The 18,391-nt window shown below is 44.1% G+C and overlaps 1 protein-coding gene and 1 long non-coding RNA gene across 3 annotated transcripts; one reads left to right on the top strand and one right to left on the bottom strand.

Annotated features, from left to right (window-relative positions):
- Nucleotides 1-596: 596 nt before the first annotated feature.
- Nucleotides 597-3,712, bottom strand: XBP1 (X-box binding protein 1). Of its 2 annotated transcripts, none has more exons than XM_051785875.1 (5): nt 3,419-3,712; nt 3,251-3,347; nt 3,031-3,162; nt 2,342-2,505; nt 597-1,606 (listed from the first exon to the last, which is right to left on the bottom strand). In XM_051785875.1, the coding sequence occupies exons 1-5, from the start codon at nt 3,625-3,627 to the stop codon at nt 1,420-1,422; spliced, it is 789 nt and encodes a 262-aa protein (XP_051641835.1). In that variant the 5' UTR covers nt 3,628-3,712; the 3' UTR covers nt 597-1,419. The 2 variants fall into 2 exon arrangements, with proteins under 2 accessions (XP_051641835.1, XP_051641836.1); XM_051785876.1 differs by having other exon boundaries at nt 1,049-1,606; nt 2,342-2,444; nt 3,017-3,162; nt 3,419-3,691.
- Nucleotides 3,713-3,793: 81 nt separating this feature from the next.
- LOC127470410 (uncharacterized) lies at nt 3,794-17,414 on the top strand. The gene is made up of 3 exons (XR_007904297.1): nt 3,794-4,103; nt 11,201-11,946; nt 16,717-17,414. It is a non-coding gene; the product is annotated as an uncharacterized LOC127470410 (long non-coding RNA).
- Nucleotides 17,415-18,391: the final 977 nt, after the last annotated feature.

Genomic DNA, 18,391 nt, shown 5'->3' with positions numbered 1-18,391 from the left:
CTCAAGTTATTTTTGTCAAAATTGGATGCAAAACATAAAATAGCACTGAAACCAAGAGCAGCTGCGCAAACACCTGCAACAGTTCTCTCAGTATAAAATTTCAGTTTCTTCTGTCTCTCCAAGTGTTTTTAATATTGTGATATTGGAACAAATGGATATGGACAATGAAAAGCCCTGCCGTGATATTTGAAATTCTCTCTGTGAAGTTCATTTGATGAATATCCTGTGGTAACACAGAATCTGCACCTTTTTCACCCCATGTCTGTCTCACCCCCAGCCCCCCTCCGACTGAGCACTCTGGTTGGCATTACTGGCCACACCAGGGTGACACCACCATGACTTGAATCAGACTTCAAGCTTCTGCCACCCACTTTCCTTATTGAGGCCGAAGGTTTTGCTGTAGCAGCTCTGGCTCTCACACAAACCCCTCTACCACATCCAGAAGAAACTGCTACAGCATCCAACTACAGACACCGTGCAAGTGCTGCTCCTCAGTGCATTGTGGTGGGATAAGACACTGAGGGACCTAAACTTAAGTTCTAAACTTAAGGCCCAGATACTCCCCCCGCCCCACTGAGATCTAAAGCAAAAAAGGGTCAGTGAGCTGCGCTGCATTTTAATTGCACCAATACAGTTAAATATTAAATGGAGAAAGCAACTCTACATAGCAAATGGAAAACAAGCATTTACATAGTAAAGCTGTAAGATGTAGAGACTGTTAAAGTTTTACCCCAGTTGTCTATACATGAATATTCCACTGCAGTTTTTGGTGTTAAAATTTTAAATGTAAAACAAAATTAACATTTTTAGGTTCATACAGAATTAGCAAGTTATCGAGAAACAAAGTTTCCTCCCTCATAAGCAAATACTGATGGGGGGCAGGGCAGGACACCCTGTGTTTTTTCATACCATCACTCCATCTACTAGCGTGGGTAGAAGAGAGCAACACTTTTCTGAATACACTTGATTTTCCCCCCATGCACACCCCAAAGGGGCATATGCTGATATCTGCCAGGACGGTTACCCAAGGGGAGTTAACACTATCAAGTTAGACACTGATCAGCTGGGGAAAGAGTTCACTAGCAAAGCTGTCCTCCCACACGTGGTCAGTGCCAAGTGGAGAGGACATGTCACTGAAGGGCGACAGGGATCCTTCATACCCAGAGTCACTACAGGCATCCAACAAGTAGTTTGAAGTTTCAAGGCTATGATGAGAAGAAAGCAGATGAGAAATGCCCAGTTCAGGCATGAAGTTGTCTACAGGTTCCTCCTTCACAGACACTGGGACCTCAGGGATAGCCTTGTCTTCAGATGAAGAGAGAGATTCTTTCTCAATTTTCACTAGCATATTGGTTTGGTTGCTTGCTTCAACAGGAATCTCCAGTATTAGGGGCTTTGTATACACATGATCAAACCTTATCAGTTCATTAATGGCCTCCAGCTTAGCTGATGGGGACCCCAAAGATGGAGAGAGGGAGGTTGATATGGAATTTGTTTCTCCAGAGATCTCTTCCTCCAGCTTTTCCAGGCACATTGACTCTGAATCAGCACATCTGAGAAATATCTCTGGGTCCAGACTGTCCAGAAAGCCCAACAGGAGATCAGGCTGCAGAATGAAATACTATTTTAGAAAGACAGCCTATTTCTGTTACAGCAAAACCCCAGTTGTGGCACATATTAACCCCCATACGGAAGTTAAAGTACACTAAACACAATCACAGTTGTTTTACCAAGAAGACCAAACACACAGTTAAGGCAGTTACTTGTCTTTCAGAAATTCACAGACCACAGTGGTCCAACATCCCTGCTCAAGCGGGGTCAGCCTAGAGCACATTGCACAGGATTGCATCCAGCCAGTTCCTGAATATCTCCACTGAGGGAGACTCCAAAACCTCTCTGGGCAATGTGTTCCACTGTGCAGTCGTTCTTTGTCCATTAACTTTTTTGTTAAGGTACTGGCAATCCCCACAGAATTCTACATGCATTTGAGATTCACAGCCACTACTTGAAACTCTTTGAGATCCTGGACACATCATCAACTGCTACCACCACAGTACCTGCCGGCTACACAGAGCACGGACCAAAACCCAGCTTAGGCAGACCTGCCTGTGACCAAAGGCTGGGTTGGTTTTTTTGGGGGGTTTTGTTTAACTCCTGTACTCACTAGATACAGCCTAACACAGCTGTTCTGAGCCACAGATATGGCATTCCAAGACTTGGAAGAACAAAGAAACTATGGAAAAATCATAAAATTATTTAATATCAAGAAATTAAACTACTAGTCTTAAATCCACAGTGGTTCTGAAGTTCGTGGGCAGTTTGCATAGGAATGGATGCTCACCTCAGAGTCTGAAGAGTCACTGCCATCAGAATCCACGTGGAAGCTATCAGAAATGGTGACTGCTGGGCCTGCACCTGCTGCAGAGGAACACGTAGTCTGAGTGCTGCGGACTCAGCGGACCCGGTCACCAATCTAATCTCATCCACCTGTGATTCCTTCACAACCTGTGCCAAGGAAAAAAATTCAGTCACCACAAGTGTTCTGGCAGGCAGTACAGCACAAAATCCTGAAGACCACGTTTTTCCTGCAAAGGCTTCCATGAGATTCTCCACTTACTTATGCTGTAGCAACCTGAAGGTAAGATGACTTCCAAAGTTAGCTGAAGCCTCCATACACTTGTGGATTTATTTTGTTTGCCGCTTTTAAATGAGAGCCTGACACCCTCCCCCAGACACTATTCTTTTGAGACAGGCATACATGACTGTCAGAGCTTTTACTTCACTTCTATAACAAAGTGTAGAGCAGCAGATGAAATTGTCTCAAAACAGCTTGGAACTAGTCACCTTGTTATCTCCCACACTACCCACGTGGCACCTGTTCGGTTTCAGGAGAACTTCCATTTGGAGGACAGGGGTGTTTCTGGCACATCCCTGTTCACAGCACTGGGGTTACCCCGGGAGCGGGGCAGCTCTCGGTGTGCTCTGCTCAGGGCAGGGGCGGACACACCAGCAGCGCGGCGGGCGACTCACCTGCGACTCGCCGCCTTCCTCCTCCGTCTTCAGAGCATCTAAACCCAGGCGGCAGCGGAGCTCCTGGTTCTCCAGCACAAGGTTGCACGTCCTCTCCCGCAGGAGCTGGTTTTCCAGCAGCAGCTTCTGGTTCTGCAGAGAGCCATGAGGCAGGGAGGCCGCCCCTCACCTTCTCAACCCCTCCTCCTCCAGCCCCTCACTGCCTCCTCCAGCCCCTCACCTCCTCCTCCAGCTCCACCACTTGCTGCTCCAGCTCCGTCATCCGCGCCTTCTTCCTGTCCCGGGCGCTCTGGGCCGCCACGCGGTTCTTCAGCTTCCTACGGGACAGGGCGGCCGTCAGCGGGGAAGCGGGGAAGCCGCGGCCCCCCCCGCCGCTGCCCCCACTCACCTGCGCAGCGCCTTCTCCTCCGGGCTCAGGTGCGTGAGCCGCTGCCGCTTGCGGGCCGGCTGCGGGCCCTCCAGCCCCGCGAGGCCGGGGTCGGCTCCTGCCGGCAAGACAACGGAAAGATGCCGGCCGGCCGCGGCGCCAGGGGCCTCGGCCGCTTTGCTGGGGATGAGGAGCAGCCGGGGGGCCGCGGCACCGGGCAGCGCTGCCATGGCGGGACGCGGCGGGTGCGGAACGGACGCGCTGCCCGGCACCGCCAGCACAACCCCCCGCGACGCGCCCGGCCCCGCCCGGATTTCTACTATCGTGGCTCTCGCCCATTGGCCGGGACGGCGTGACGCCACGGCCACACGAGCTCGTGATTGGCCGGCAGCCGAGAGCAAGGGGGGAAGCGAATTGCATCAGACGCGGGGGCTGCGGCCGGGGGGCGCCGGCGCGCGGCGAGGGGCGGGGCCGCGGCGGGCCGTGAGGGGCTGGGCGCGATGGCCGCTGTGGGGTGGGCGGTTAATCGGAGAGGCAGCGAGCAGGGTCTGGCGTGGCCGTGCAGCTGAAGCCCCTTTGTGGTCCCCTCCCCGCGGCCGGTTTGTCACAAGGAGAATCGTGGGGAACGCAAGTGCCAAAAACGGAACTTCAGAGATGCCATGAGAATGGGCTAAAAATGGGCTAAAAAGAACAAAAAAGCAGAGAGGTTAGTGATTGACGAGTAGAAGTTGCAGGAGAGCGTACAGAAACCCCCCAGGGGTGTGACAGCGCTGCCCCCAGCTTGTCCTGCGAAGCAGCAGTGCTGCGTGGGGAGGGAAGCGAGCACTTCTGTGGGGTCCCACGAAGGTCATCACCCTGCCCTGACCGGCTGGTGTCAGAGCTAAAGGATCTTGGGTCCAGACAAGTGAAAGTTTTGTAGGTAGAAGGCCTCAAAATACTCTGCCTGTGGGAATGCAGGTGTTCAGCAACCTGCCCACAGCAACACACAAGCACGCAGGGCATCGAGGGTGTTGGAAGTGTTGACCTTAGCCAGGTGACCAAAGCTTTCCAAGTTTCCACTTGCAACAGTTGCCAATGACCTGAGTAGTTATAAAATGTTGAGACTTTGGCTGCTTATGTTTATTTTTGAAATCCATTTGTACAGTGAATTTAAATTAGTTGTTAAACAGTAAAGGAAAAACATGAGCTTTAGAAGTTCAAAGGCACTGGTGTGCTGGTTGGGCATTACTCCAGCATTGGAGTTCTGCCAGGCTTTCATGATCCAGAGAACAAACTGCATTTGTAAGCTTGTGTTTGTTCTTTCCTTACTCACTGCAGCATGACATTGAGCTAAGGCTGAGAATTCACCTTTCTACTTTGACACCTTTGTGAAAAATACGGCAACTTTTCGATAAGCCTTTTAGTCTGAGTGCAAAAAAGTTGTTTGTTCAGGTCCCGCTAAACCCCTTAGATACGGGTCACTGAAAACTATCTGCTTCTCTTTTGTGTGTCTCTTCTGGGTTTTGACTCATGTTTCTTCTGTAATTCTAGTTCTCAATTAAAAACTTTACTGGTTTCTATCAAAATGCAGGTCCAGTATTAATAACTTTTTCAGATTTCAGACATTCATTTCGAATTGCCCTTTTTTGCAACAGAAATGTTGAACAGGCTGCCTCACATTGCTGATTTCTGGTATCTATACTAGGGAGACTTGTCATTATATGATTTATCAGACAGATATCCAGATTTCTTAGTGTTATGGCTGAAAAAAGATCCTAACTTTCTGTCTAAATTTTTCTATTTAATTTTATAGGGAACCAGAGCAAAAGCATCTGTTTCCCTTTGCAACAAACACTTGTGATCATGAATAAACTCCAGAAGTGCAGGGACATATATGCCAGTAGTGGTGCCTGAAATGTTTTCCAGTTATGTGTGACCAGGCACAAAAGTGGAAGCTACCCTTGGTACTGGTGGTGTCCATTCTTACTGAATATAATAATGGCATCCATTAGCATGTCTGGTGTTGGCAGTAATAGCTGACAAAACAAGGGCATGACACCCTGCAGTCTAGTCCTGTTGAACAGTTTTAGTAGCACTGCTAAGAGTAGCTGTGGTGTAGTTGCTGAGAATACATTTAGGCTCACGAATACCATGTCACTATCATTAGGAGACATAAAGTCTTTTGTTTAAATGTATGGTTAAGTCACTGGGGAAAAGAGTGCCAAAAAGAAGTTCAATAAATCTGGTCTTGCACTGTGACACCCTCTCAGAGAATTTTACTTAAAAGACTTCAAGTTTAATTCTAATTTCCACTTTTTTTTTTTTACACATTCCGGTCTTTGTATTCTTCTTTTTTTCAGTTGTTGGATTCAATCCTGTGATCCACATGACTTCAGAATGCTTCTCACCCTGCCTTTCACCCCACTGGGGGTTCAGCACTACCACCAAGGATGTGCCAACGAGGATACTGTTGGCTGTCCTGCCAGAAACCACATTAATTCCTGCTAACATAGCTTTATGTTGTATGTTCCAGGTGGCCAACCCACCAGAGGAAATAGGTTTGTTTAACAAAGGTGGAGAGGCTTTGCCCTTGTGTAATATCAGATACAGAGAAAAAAACATGTGTTGAATGTTATCTATGTATGAAAAAAGGGGGTATAGAAGAGGGAAATAAAATGGAAGAAGGGGGTGTAGAGAAAAGATTAACTGACAATCATAGTCTGAGAAAGAGCTTGTTTGCTGAATGTGTGTCTGAAAATACTTGGAAAGTGGCCTGGGGCCCCAAGCTTGTGACAACAGCTGGAATATTCCCAGACTTGTATCAATAGCTGATTAAATGAGAAGGGGAACTGTTTTGCTGCCTAAAATGAGGTTTGGAATAACTTATATTCATTTTACTTATTCTTAAATTTCATCATTACACATTGGGATTCAGGAGTACATCTTTCAAAGTCTTAGTGCTCTTAATTTCAGGGGCTATGCAGAATCTGTATCCTCTGCCTGCTGCATGGGAGCAGCCACTCAGTCTGCATGCAGATGGAAGCGACGTTGGCTGTGCCTTCTCTTAACACTGCTGCAGGCAGGTCCTTCAGAAGGTGATATTTTGCTCAGCTCAGCTATCATCCCTTCTCCATTAATACTTGTTATTGAGGTTCTGCCTCATTGGCCTCTGTGATTGTTTCCATTAGAATGGTGTGGCAAAGACCCAGTGAATCCAACTTTAAACTCCAACTCTCCTGCAAAGGTCTTACATATGTGTACCTTGTATTCCAGTTCCGTGTCCTCATGTTCCACCCACATACATTACTGGTACCTGCTACTACCCAGAATTTCAAGGAATGGTGGGTGGATCTGCCTGAGTTCCATCTTAGATCTGTGTGGTGGGCCACAGGCACAGGCTGGAGATTCTCACTTTGATCATCTTTATGGTTCAGTCCTCTGACCCAGCTGATTGTTTGGTGAGGGAGAGATCCTGTCACACCTGTACTTCAGGTGTCTCCTGTTACAACTCTTTTTCTAACACCTTCAGACCTTCATGCTGCAGTTCTGTCTGTATTTTCCCCACAGCAGTGTCCCAGCCACTGCAGGCAGCTTCAGTTGACTCGGGCAGTGTGTATCTTGTGAAAGAGCTCACATGCCCTCATTGTAGGGTGTTCTGTCTCTCCATGCCAATAGAATTAGTTGTCCCATCACCACAGTCAATGAAACCTTGCTTCTGATTCACAAGACAAGTCCGAGTTAACTAAGACAATGCTGGCAGTGTTTCTAGAACAAAGATATTCATCAAGTTGACTAGACCTTGGGCCTTTTGTAAGGTCTTTTTTTCAGGAAAAGGGGGTCTCCCCTCACTGCCACCCAGCAGCCATAGGCACTGAAGCTCACCTTGGAGCTTCTCTGGGCAGTTCAGTACCATTGCCTACATTCAAAGAGGTTTTGCCCTATTCCAGGTCTAATGGTAGCTTAGTAATCATAAACTTCATGCAGTGCCTCATAAAGAGGTGGGTGAGAAGCACACTTCACAAAGCCCAGTTGTAGATGCATGTATAGGAACTGATTAACATAATTATTAGAAAATATGAACTTGCAACGTGGCCCTCTTCTGTAGGGACCTCTCTGCATCACAGATTTTTTGGCAACAAAATCATCTCGTGTTTTGTGGCTTATAATATTCTGTGTCTGTAATTCCTTTTTTCATTGCTACAGAATACAAAATGGCAGATTTTTCTTCAAACAGCCTAATGATACATTGTCTCTTTTTGGAGTGATAACAGTAAATTTAAGATCAAGGAACCTGTATAAAGAGCTCAGTGTTCCTTGCATCTCTGTGGTATCTTTTCTTCCCTGATTTTCACTTGCATTGTAATTCCAGTTTGCTTCATTTTGTTAGTCTTCTCTGAAACTCAAGAACTCACTCGTCTCAAGCAAGACCAGAAGTTACCTAATGTGTATAATTTTGTAGCAGTTGCAATTTTCTGCCAATTTATTACTTTTCCCAGAAAACTGGCATGCTTATTAAACATGCTTATTAGGCAGCCTCCTAATCCCCCTCCCACTGTCACAGAATGCTGATTATAAAGGGAAAGTATACCTGCTTACAAGGACATTGCCATAATTGAGATAAAGATCTCTTGATTTGATTTGTTCTGCCAGGCAGAGAACAAATTTCTCTTGCACATTCAGAACTTGGAGCACACCACTCATGGGAATTTAGAGGAAGACAAGATATCTACATCACAGCAAATGGAAAGGCTTGGCAATCCTGCACTGCCAGTCCTGTAAAAGTGAAATGTTACTGGAAGTCTCTGCAAACATTAAGTCTTGTAAACAGATCTTTATCTGTAGTGACTGGATGTCCTTGGGAAGATTTACACCATCTGCCAGTCCCTGAGAGACTCCACCTGGGAATCAAACAGCGTTGGGTCAGCTGGCCAGAGAAATGGGCCCGGATCAGGGAATCTGTTTGGTGGGCACCACAGCTGGTTGGTCTTTGGAGGAATCCCAGAGGTCGAGGGGAGGTTGTGGTTGTTCATTATCATTAAGGCTTTGCTTGGTTGTTCTGGCTTCTGCTTCCAATCAACTTGCTTAAAGTTTGAGCCCATCCTCTTCCCACACCGTTCCTCTATCCTTGACTCTACTTCATTGCATGGATTCCCTTTCCCTTTAAAAGGTCTAACTGTTGGCATCTCTGGTGCTTGGCTGTGGTTTATCTGATTGTAATTCGCGTGTGTAGTCCTACTTTAGCTCTTTGGTTCTTCTGTTCCTAGCTTAGTCCCAAGCACAGCGTTCCCCTGCAAAGTTCTCTCATCATGCTGGCAGGAAAATGTGGACCAGAGGGTTGTGCAGATTATGCAAGATTTGAAGATTCTGGAAGGTGCCACAAGAGTTGTTCACGGAGAGGTGTTGTGCTCACCTGTATATACTGATGCATGGTGATACACTAGAGGTGTTAGTGACAAATAAAAGACAAAAGGCAAAGGTGCTACACTTGGTTGAGATGATGCAGCAAGTGCATCATTGTGGGTGATGCTGTAGAATATGCTTGGGCAGTACAGGAGTGACTGAGCTTGCTGCTGTGCTGTGCCAGGGAGCCAACAGCACTGTTCGGAGTTCTGTGTCAGTGTTTCACATGTCGAATGAGCTCTCTGAGGAAAACGGGTAACTGCCTAAAAGCTCCCATTCCAGTAAGTTTTTCAGTTTGCACATCCTGGTTCAGGAGTTGGAAAATACTCCATGAGGTCAACGACCGTGCTTACGAAAGCTTGATGGCTACTTCCTGTTGGCAGAAGCTTTTCTTTGGAGCAGTGCCAGCGTTTGAAAGGAAAAACCTTTTATTATTTCTTAGTCATTCCCTAGGCTTTGAAATTCCTTTAGAAATTCAGAGCCCCTGAGAGTCCTGGCAACTTTCTTGTTTCGTAATTTTGAAGTTATCTCCTTATATTCTTCCGTTTGGGTGCCCTTTGTACACAGAAGCCTGCCTCCAGCTGTCACGAGACCCTGTGTGAAAAGAGGAAATTATCAGGAAATGTCAAGTTAGGAATCAGTTCTGTCTCAGCACAGGCTCAGCAGGACCCAAAATGTGGGGGATATTGTCAGAATCATCCATCTCCTGCCTCGTACAGTTTCGACTTTCTGACTGCTCAGAGGGCACAGGGTAGCAGCTGGTGTTAGAGAGGGACGAGTCTATCATGCTTTCTTTCTGGTAGCCTCACTGATTTGCTCTGTTAGCTCTGACTTTAATGATAACACTTACGTAAATGGACAGGGACAGTTAAAGCCCTTTATATACTAATTAAATAGATCACATGGTAGTACTTAAATGTGGAAAATGAGTGTTTTAAGGTGATTAATTAAAAGTGCCAGTCAGTGCCTTGTAACTTAGGTGAGTCTTTAATGTAATAGATAACTCAGGATGAAATAGAGTAAGTAGTTGCTTAACTTACCTTGGCGTGAATGGATCCATTGTTAATATAATAATTCCTTCATTTTAGCCAGTCACCTTTAAAGACTGTTTTTTGCTTTTGGTAGTCAGAAGTGGTGAAATCTATTTGTTGGCTTTAACATAGGGTTCTCCATATTGTGATTAGTATCAGTGGCTGATACACAGCACACGTTAACCACGAGCTCCAAATTTATTCTGTGGTATTTATATATTATTCACTTTATGTAGTGTATAGCTTGAAGTAGGGCTTCATGAACAGCAACTCATACCACATACTTACTCCAGAAACACTAATAACAATGTTGAATTGAATACAGAAGTGTCAATATTTAGATTGTATGTAAATATGTTTCTGTGAAACATGCAGGATGTGTTATATTTACATGTTATTTACATTGGATGTTTCAATATTGTGAGAGAGGAAACTGCTAAGCACTGACATAATGAACACATAAAATTAACAGTAATCTAGCATTTAGTGTGATTGTAACTGGAAGTGATGGAGATAATACAGAGTAACCTCAGGGGCACAAGAGCACAGTCAAAGACATTTGTATGGATGCATTTGAGGGCACTTCTTGCAGAATGGATACTGAGAAACTTAAAAAATATGGCTCCAGATTTTTTCCAAATCCATTCTGTTCCTATCAGCCCTTGCAGAGATTTTAGATGATCAAACAGCATATAGCAATAATTTCTTAAGATTATCTCATAGTATTCTTTTTTCTTCTTTTGGTAACATGATCTGCTGTGTCTGCCTGCCTGGTGAGGACCCTGAAGGAAAACATCAGGCATGGCTGGACTGTCTTGCAACTCTTGTGTGAACTTGTACTGTATATTGAGCAATAGTCTGAAAAAAGAAAAGGCTGCATTTATCTAAATAAAGGTATTTTTAGTACAATTTACATATTTCAGTTTTACAGGCCTGATTAATTATTATTTTTCCCTTCAGTAGACAATAACATGTACAGAGAGAGTGAAGGGTTCCCAAATCAGCATGTTTCCCCTTCTTACAGATTTAAAAGACTACATGTTGTTTAAGACATTAGAAACCTTAACTTTTCAAACATTAACAGGGAATTTTGTTCACAAATAATTTTTATAATTAAAATTGTCATGGCTAGTCAGTTGTTTAATTTGGATTGCTTTGATGCTGATTTACTTGGATGAATTGTGTTTCCAGAATTTAAATAGCAAGAGGCAAAGCCACAGTTGCTTGGCATATTTTTCTTAACATAAGACTGACTTACGTCTTCCCTGACTTTTCCTTTTGGTCTTTAATTAAGCTGACACGTTACAACAGTTTGTTACTTTAATTTAGAATAATTGATGACAATAATGAAAGCATAGTTTTTGTAAATACATAAACATTTTTTCCATTACAGTGGGCTTTCTGTACCAGGCTCCAATAGTAAAGTTTGCCTGCATGAAGACACAAGGCTCTGGAGGCACCTTTAACCCGGCTCCTGGCTCTGGAGACACCTTTAACTGCAGCTCCTGGTTCTGGAGACACCTTTAACTGCAGCTCCTGGCTCTGGAGACACCTTTACCTCGGCTCCTGGCTCTGGAGACACCTTTACCCCGGCTCCTGGCTCTGGAGACACCTTTACCCCGGCTCCTGGCCCTGGAGACACCTTTACCCCGGCTCCTGGCCCTGGAGACACCTTTACCCCGGCTCCTGGCCCTGGAGACACCTTTACCCCCGCTCCTGGCTCTGGAGACACCTTTAACTGCAGCTCCTGGCTCTGGAGACACCTTTAACTGCAGCTCCTGGCCCTGGAGACACCTTTCCCCCCGCTCCTGGCCCTGGAGACGCTCCCAGCGCAGCTCTTCCCCCGCGGTGTCCCGCGCCCGCCCCGCGGTGCTCGGGGGACACCTGGTGGTGTTTTTGCCGCAGCGCGCCCGGCCCCGCCCCGGCCGGGCCCCGCACGCCCCTTGGCTCGCCGTGGGAAGCTGCTGGTGCTGCTTGGCAATGAAAACCCATCCAGCACTCGGGTGTGTCTGAGGAAAGCCTTCAGTCAGCCCTAAGACTGTGCTGTGCAATCCTGTCTGAGAGGAAAAGGGCAAGCATGTACATGGCCTTGAATTTAATGGAAAGAGGACAGCTCTTGTGCCTATTGCTCATTTAGAGGTACAGCAATACCATTTGCTTTGAAATAAGCTCTGCAGAGCACGATATTAAAACATGTAGGGAGCATGGGCAGTAGTCTGAGTTATTGACTCGGTTGGTTCCTGAAACCACCTGGACAGGCAGATGTGGGAGTGTAAAATGAGACAAATGGCTGTCCTTATCCTTCCTGTGGTCACCTGGTCTGCTATGAGGACTTCTCAGATACAGTTTGCTGCGAAAGGAAGGTTCTCAGGTTTGATTTAGTAAATGCTTTTATGAAAAACTCCGTTCATCAAAACCTCATTCTTGTCATGTAGAACTCTGGAATGAGGTTGCTTCTCATACCCATTTAGAACCGGTATATGTGTCACTACACTGTGCAGGGCAATGAAGGTATGTCCTAAATCCCTCTATGATGTTCTTTAATCTGTACAAGGGGACCTCTGACACACCACCTGCTTCTTAAACTTGAGTGTCATAACAGCCCAGAATTCCAAGGCAAATACTAAACAAAAATTTTTTTTTGTAATGTAGGAGAAAGATGTTGAGTCAAGTAGTTTACAATTATACAATGAGACACTTTTTCCTTCACTTCAGTTTGAAGCAGAAGACAGACACTTCTTCCTTTAGGGGGAACAGATACGAGTAGAACTATAAGAACACAGATTGGCTTCAAAGGGAAATTGCTAAGTCTGAATTAAAACAAACAGTTATAGCAGTCATAAACTATTATAAAGAATACTTAGAATACTTTGAATGTTTTTTAAACAGGACTTACCAACAAATACGCTGGTACTATCCAGACTTCCTGATTTTGGTGGTGTTTAAAATATAACAGTTTATTTAGTTCTTACATTTTAATCCTGGTGTATTGGCATACCTCTTCTGGATTAGTCAGTGATGTTTTTCTCAGTTTCTCTTGTGCCTCTTGTTTCTCATCTGGACTTTGAGTTTTAAAGGAAAGACAGTGTCTTAAGCATGTGTGAACAAATGAATCCCTATGATCAAGGTGGGATGTGAATTTATAACGTGGAGGTGTTTGAGGTAACTGCCATGAAAACTGATAATATGCCCCAGCTTTCAGGAAATGCTCTCAACGTTGTTGTTTTGAATGAGGTAACTGGGCTGCCTTTCAAGTTGTTTACTTTGTCATAGCTGCAGCCTGTAACCCTGATTATTGTCTAACTTAACCTGAAGATGTATCCACTTGTATATAACCCTTTCTGTGTTCATTGTGTCGGTGCTCAGCTCTTTCAGCATCTTATGTAGTATTATATGGTAGCTGAGTATTATGTAGTATTATATGGTAGCTGAGCACTTCACTTGAATTCCTTTGGTGACTTGTCATTTTGTGTTGAGTGACAATCTTCCCAGGACATTATGCCTATTCACCTACCTACCATTCCTACTGGATATGATCACAACCTTCCTACTGCATAGAAAAGCCTGATGATGTGTTTGTGACTATCAAAGGTGAGAGAAAGGTCTGAGGTGTTTTGTAGTCATTGACAAATTTTTAATTGCCTTTATAGAATAGATAGAAGGATGAGAAGTAATTGTGTAAAGTCTGAATTAATCTGTGAAGTGCTGGAGGAATAAACTGCTGTCCTTTCCATCAGCACTTCCACAGTGGTGAGAAACAAATTTTTCCAGGAATAAAATTTCTGTTCATCTGTTTTCATTGTCAAGAAGAAAATGAAATGAGGAGATTGATCTACTGAAATATTATCCACTTTTTTCAGACAGTGCTTACTCTTAGCCACAGTTCCCATTCACCACTGTATGTTCAGAACACTTTTATCAATTGGAGGAGATGGTGGTGGTTTTTTGGGTTTTTTTTGCAGTTGTTTTGGGCTTTTTGGGGGGTGGTGGCAGTGGTGTTTGTGTTTGTTTGAGCTTCGGGTTTTTTGGTGTTTTATGTGGCAGCTTGTGAAATAGCTGGTAGTTAAAGGGAAGAACAGTCCCGGTGTTGTGTGAGTGCGGTGTTATCTGCAACTACTCCCAGCCGAGCTCCGGACACGTCCTCGATCACCAGAGGGGGGAGTTGGGCACTGGGCTCTGCAGCTGCAGGGTGCCCTCACTCTCCTAAAAGGATCTCCCATTGAAATGGAGCCACACTGGGTTATCTAGTGTTGCCAGATCTCCTCTTATGATATAACATAGGAGCAAGAATCACCTTTTCTTACTATTTAACACATCTGACCAGCCCCTTTTAAGAGATTTTCTTTTTTCTTTACAAAGTGGATGAGAGATGAAATATACTGCAAACAAGGTCTGGCAATACTGGAGATGATCTCAGTCAAGTAGAACTTCAAAATTCACAGTAACTGAAACCCTTTAATCCATGCTCATTGCTTAGTTTCTTTATTTCTTTGAAAAAGGGTCATATTTTCCTTTTTATGCTAGAATCTTAGACAATATATCAGGAAAAAAAGGTTTCTTGGAAAATCCTCTTTATCACTGGCTGAAAGTTCAGTAAGACTTTTGGGTTCTGATATTGCCATATTTACTGCAAAGTGGATCACCAGAGACTAAGAGCATTGTAGATCATCAAGAGGGTGGGTTTTGGTGATGTCTCTTAAGAATACACCTAGTTGAAAATGTCATCTGCTCTTTGCTGTCATAACTGATTCTAGATTTTGGAGAGGCTCCCTCAGTACTGGAGGACAAACAAGTTAGTGCTAAAGCAGCAGAGCTAAAGATACTTTGTTTCCAATATATTTGTTCTTAAGATCTCTGAGCCCCTGCCCTTGTCACCTCCCTTCAATAACCTGAGTTCCTCTTCCCTTCCTTTCGCATTCCGTAAGCATCCTGAGCAAGCGAGAGCCAACAAATGCTGTAACTAATCTGCTGCTGCACTCAGGTTTTTTCTGGCTACTGCCATGCAGAGTCTGCAACAGCTGAACTCCACCGACCTCTGCCCCCTCACCGAGGGACGTGGTTCTGTACCAACATTTACATTTACTTCATGTCCTTTCCTAGTGGTAACCCCTTAAAATGCAAGTATAGTTACGAAACCTTCATGTTAATTAAATGGGATGCAACTAGAAGGGATTCTTTTATTTAAAAAAATGTAAAATCAACAACAGACTGTTCTTTGGACAGTAGAACTCAAAAAAGCACAGTTTCTTAAATGTTTTCCTGCTGCCCTAGCTTCCCCTGTGTCCTTTTCATACTCCTACAGTACCCAGAGTCCAGAGCCTCCAATTTTCACAAAATTTTCGACCGTACTTCTTAAAACCTCTGTTCTGCCCTTAAGTTTGGTCAAAATTGTCTAAAAGGTTCAGAAGAGCAACAAGGCTGACGGGCAGATAGCATATGTTTAATTTAATTATGAAATGAGGCTAAGAGAGGCTCTAGAAGGGATTCTTCAGTGCTGTATTTGTGGTTGACTGCACAGATGTGACAGAAAGCAGTGTTCAGATATCTTCAGCCAAATGTATTTTCAATTACAGGGAAGGCAGGACCAGGGAATTTGGATTCTTGCCTCCTTTAATGGTGAGAATGGCTGATGGACATATTGCAAATGGCTACTTAATGTTTTCTTTCTTCCTGATGTGCAAGGCTGTACTTCCTGTGCAACATTCCAGCTCTGCTCTCAGCACAAAATAATTAATTTTATTTTGGGCTTTTTCTATAACATTTATCACAGTATTATGTGGGTACTTCACTAACTTTGTTTTATCTCAAGAGCAGAGGGAGGAGGGTTCTATAATATCTATTTCTTTGCAAGGGAAATGACATGTAGGAAGTTCAGTGTCAAAAGCATCCTCTACTGTTGATTGCCCTCTTCTGAGATAGAATAATCAAATTGTTTAGGTTGGAAAAGACCTGTAAAGCCATTGAGTCCAACCCTTCCCCTGTTAAACCACTAGCCCACGTCCCCAAGTGCCACATCCACACGTCTTTTAAATCCCCCCATGGATGGTGACTCCACCTCTACCCAGGGCAGCTTGTTCCAATGTTCAAATGCTTGACAAGCCTTTCCATGAAGAAATTTTCCCTGATATCCAATAGAAACCTCCCCTGGTGTGACTTGAGGCTGTTTCCTCTGGTCCTGTCACTTGTTTCTTGGGAGAAGAGACGGAGTGCCCAGGGCGTGCTTTCTCAGACCACTTGGCACTGCACATCATTTCATTATGTTCAAATCACAGCTCTCACTGTCCTCAGCTGCAGTTGTAAATGCTGGAGACTTCTGTATTTCAGACCCTGGGCCTCAGTTTGCTATTTAGGGGGAGAAAAAGGAAAACATATCTGAAGTATTATGGCATAACTGAATTGTGAACTGTGTGCTGCCAACTGGGCAGGATGCCAGTTAGAAATATTTGATGCTTTAATGATAGACAGTCCATTCTCTTCTTGCAAATTCCTGCTTGGATTTCTGCCCAAGTAGAGAGAACTCGGTGACCTGAGACCTAGTGCCTCATGTCATTCCTCAGTATTTGACTCTGAGGCTGTGACAAGGCAATTTTGGTGTGTCTATAAGTGCAAGGATGTGGGTAGTTTAGTGGAGTGGATCAGATTTTCAGCAACTCTTATTTTAGGTGTAGGATGTTGTCCACTTCTTATATAGAGCCTCATTCCCATCTTTTTCAGTAGGTAGTTTCCAGATTTTGTTTGACCTGCCATTTCTGCATTCCCAACTCTCCACCTAACTTGGAGAGGCTCTACCTCTATGCCATTTCCTAAGGAATATTAAAAAAGCACTGGTGATTCTGTTTCCTTAACAACAGAGGTAGGAGTCTTATCTATAGCAATTTTTTACTATATTTAATTTATTTTTATCTACAGTGGGATTCTCCTGTGAAGCAAGACCTTGTTGGGAAGAATGTGTCCATGTAACAGAAGAATTTCTCAGTACATGAACAGGGGACAAGATTACTGTTGAATTGCCTAATTTGGATAATCTCCATTTTCTTGGTACTTAAATTTAAAATCTATTAATATCTAATAATATGATATGTAATTTTGAAAAATTAAATAGGAAAAAAAGATAAAAAATAAACATGTACTGTTCATGGATGCCTCCCGAGGGCATTTAAGTTTGATGAAATGAATCTTAGACAGTTGCCTGACATCTGAGCCCCTACACTGCCAAAGTAAGTGGACATCCACTTTGGTGACCAGCAGGAAAGGACAAAACATTTTTGACTTTTCAGTTTCACAGCTAAGAATTGGGAATCTCAGGTTCTTCACAGTTTTTGTAGAACTAAAACTGTGTGTTCCACAGACACTGAGCTCCTGTCATGATCTCTTGGAACACCTAGATTTCCAGTTCCCATCTCCACTCCTAAGGCTGCTCTTCCTAATACTATTTTAGCTTTCTGATTCAGTTTAAAAATAACTTTCTCCACTTCATCCCTGCCCACCCCCTTTAGCCCTGGTCTCTTCCCTGATCCAGTTTGCCACAAAGATTCACTGAAGTTACATGGACATCATTATGGAGAAATTATAGAAATGAAACAAGTGAGAAGGGACGAGCCCAAAACAGGCAAACTTCTAGCAAATGTGGCAAGTCATACTCAGCAAAAAAAGTTCCAGGTTGGCACATCCAGTGCTGTGGCTGTCCTCAGGTTTTGACTGCCTGGGACAGTGGGGAGCATACACCACGAAGGGCAGTTCCTCCAAGCTGCACAACAGTGTTCTACTGGAAGACATCCTTCAAGGGGCACCATTCATTCATTAGCTTTGTGTGACCACCTGTGCACACCCCATTGTCCTCTGACACTGAAATTCCAACTCTCCTTACTGCCTGATGACATATCCACTGCACATGGGGCAGTTGGAAAGCCTTGACTTGCAACAACTTAGGACATAACTGTTTACCTTTGCCAACAGAACATTAGAAAATCTTGATTACAGCAGCTTAAGGACCTTTCCAAGAAGAAAAATACTCAGTGAAAACAGGTATCCTGAATCTGGCATGCAGGGCATAAAAAGCTGCCAATGACTGGAAATGAGTTGTTCTGGCCTCTTCTGGAAGGGATGAGAGGACAGCAGGTTAAAAAGTCTGGATATCATTTGCCTAAACCACTGAAGTTCATGAAGAAAGTGAGGGAATTAGCTGAATGTCAAGAGACTTTCTCCTTATGACAAAGGCATAGTGCAGATGAACAAGTGACCATCTCATCATCATGACAAGCAGCCCCTGCACACATCTCTGATTTTGCTGTACATTGTGAAATGATTTAGCTGACTCAGCAGGGAGAAAATTTTTTTGAGTTCTTCATGTTTAAGTTGTTCCTGTGTTGATTGTGATGTAGCAAATTGTGTGTTGACTGTCAGCCATTTGCCTCATGGGTGAGGGAAAAATCAGTAGAGGTAGTTTGCACTTAAACGATTAAAATGCTTCTATTTAGTACACTAGATCCTATGCATTTCTGAAATCCTACTGAAACATACCTATAATCTAAAATTCACACCTGTTGACTACATTTAAGTTTGCATAGTGCATCCTCTGCTGTTA

The sequence above is a fragment of the Manacus candei genome, unplaced genomic scaffold (assembly GCF_025592945.1).
Source record: "Manacus candei isolate 608988 ecotype Guabito, Panama unplaced genomic scaffold, ASM2559294v1 h1tg000020l, whole genome shotgun sequence".
NCBI classification, from domain to species: domain Eukaryota; kingdom Metazoa; phylum Chordata; class Aves; order Passeriformes; family Pipridae; genus Manacus; species Manacus candei.
This window is presented reverse-complemented; position numbering and strand designations above follow the sequence as displayed.

Excerpts from the sequence above, each read along its gene's own strand:
- XBP1 (XM_051785876.1), bottom strand. The coding sequence starts at position 3,627 with ATGGCAGCGCTGCCCGGTGCCGCGGCCCCCCGGCTGCTCCTCATCCCC. Across the intron at positions 3,348-3,418 it reads GAGGAGAAGGCGCTGCGCAG|GAAGCTGAAGAACCGCGTGG; the intron begins GTGAGTGGGGGC and ends CCTGTCCCGTAG. Across the intron at positions 1,607-2,341 it reads GTGACTCTTCAGACTCTGAG|CCTGATCTCCTGTTGGGCTT; the intron begins GTGAGCATCCAT and ends TTCATTCTGCAG.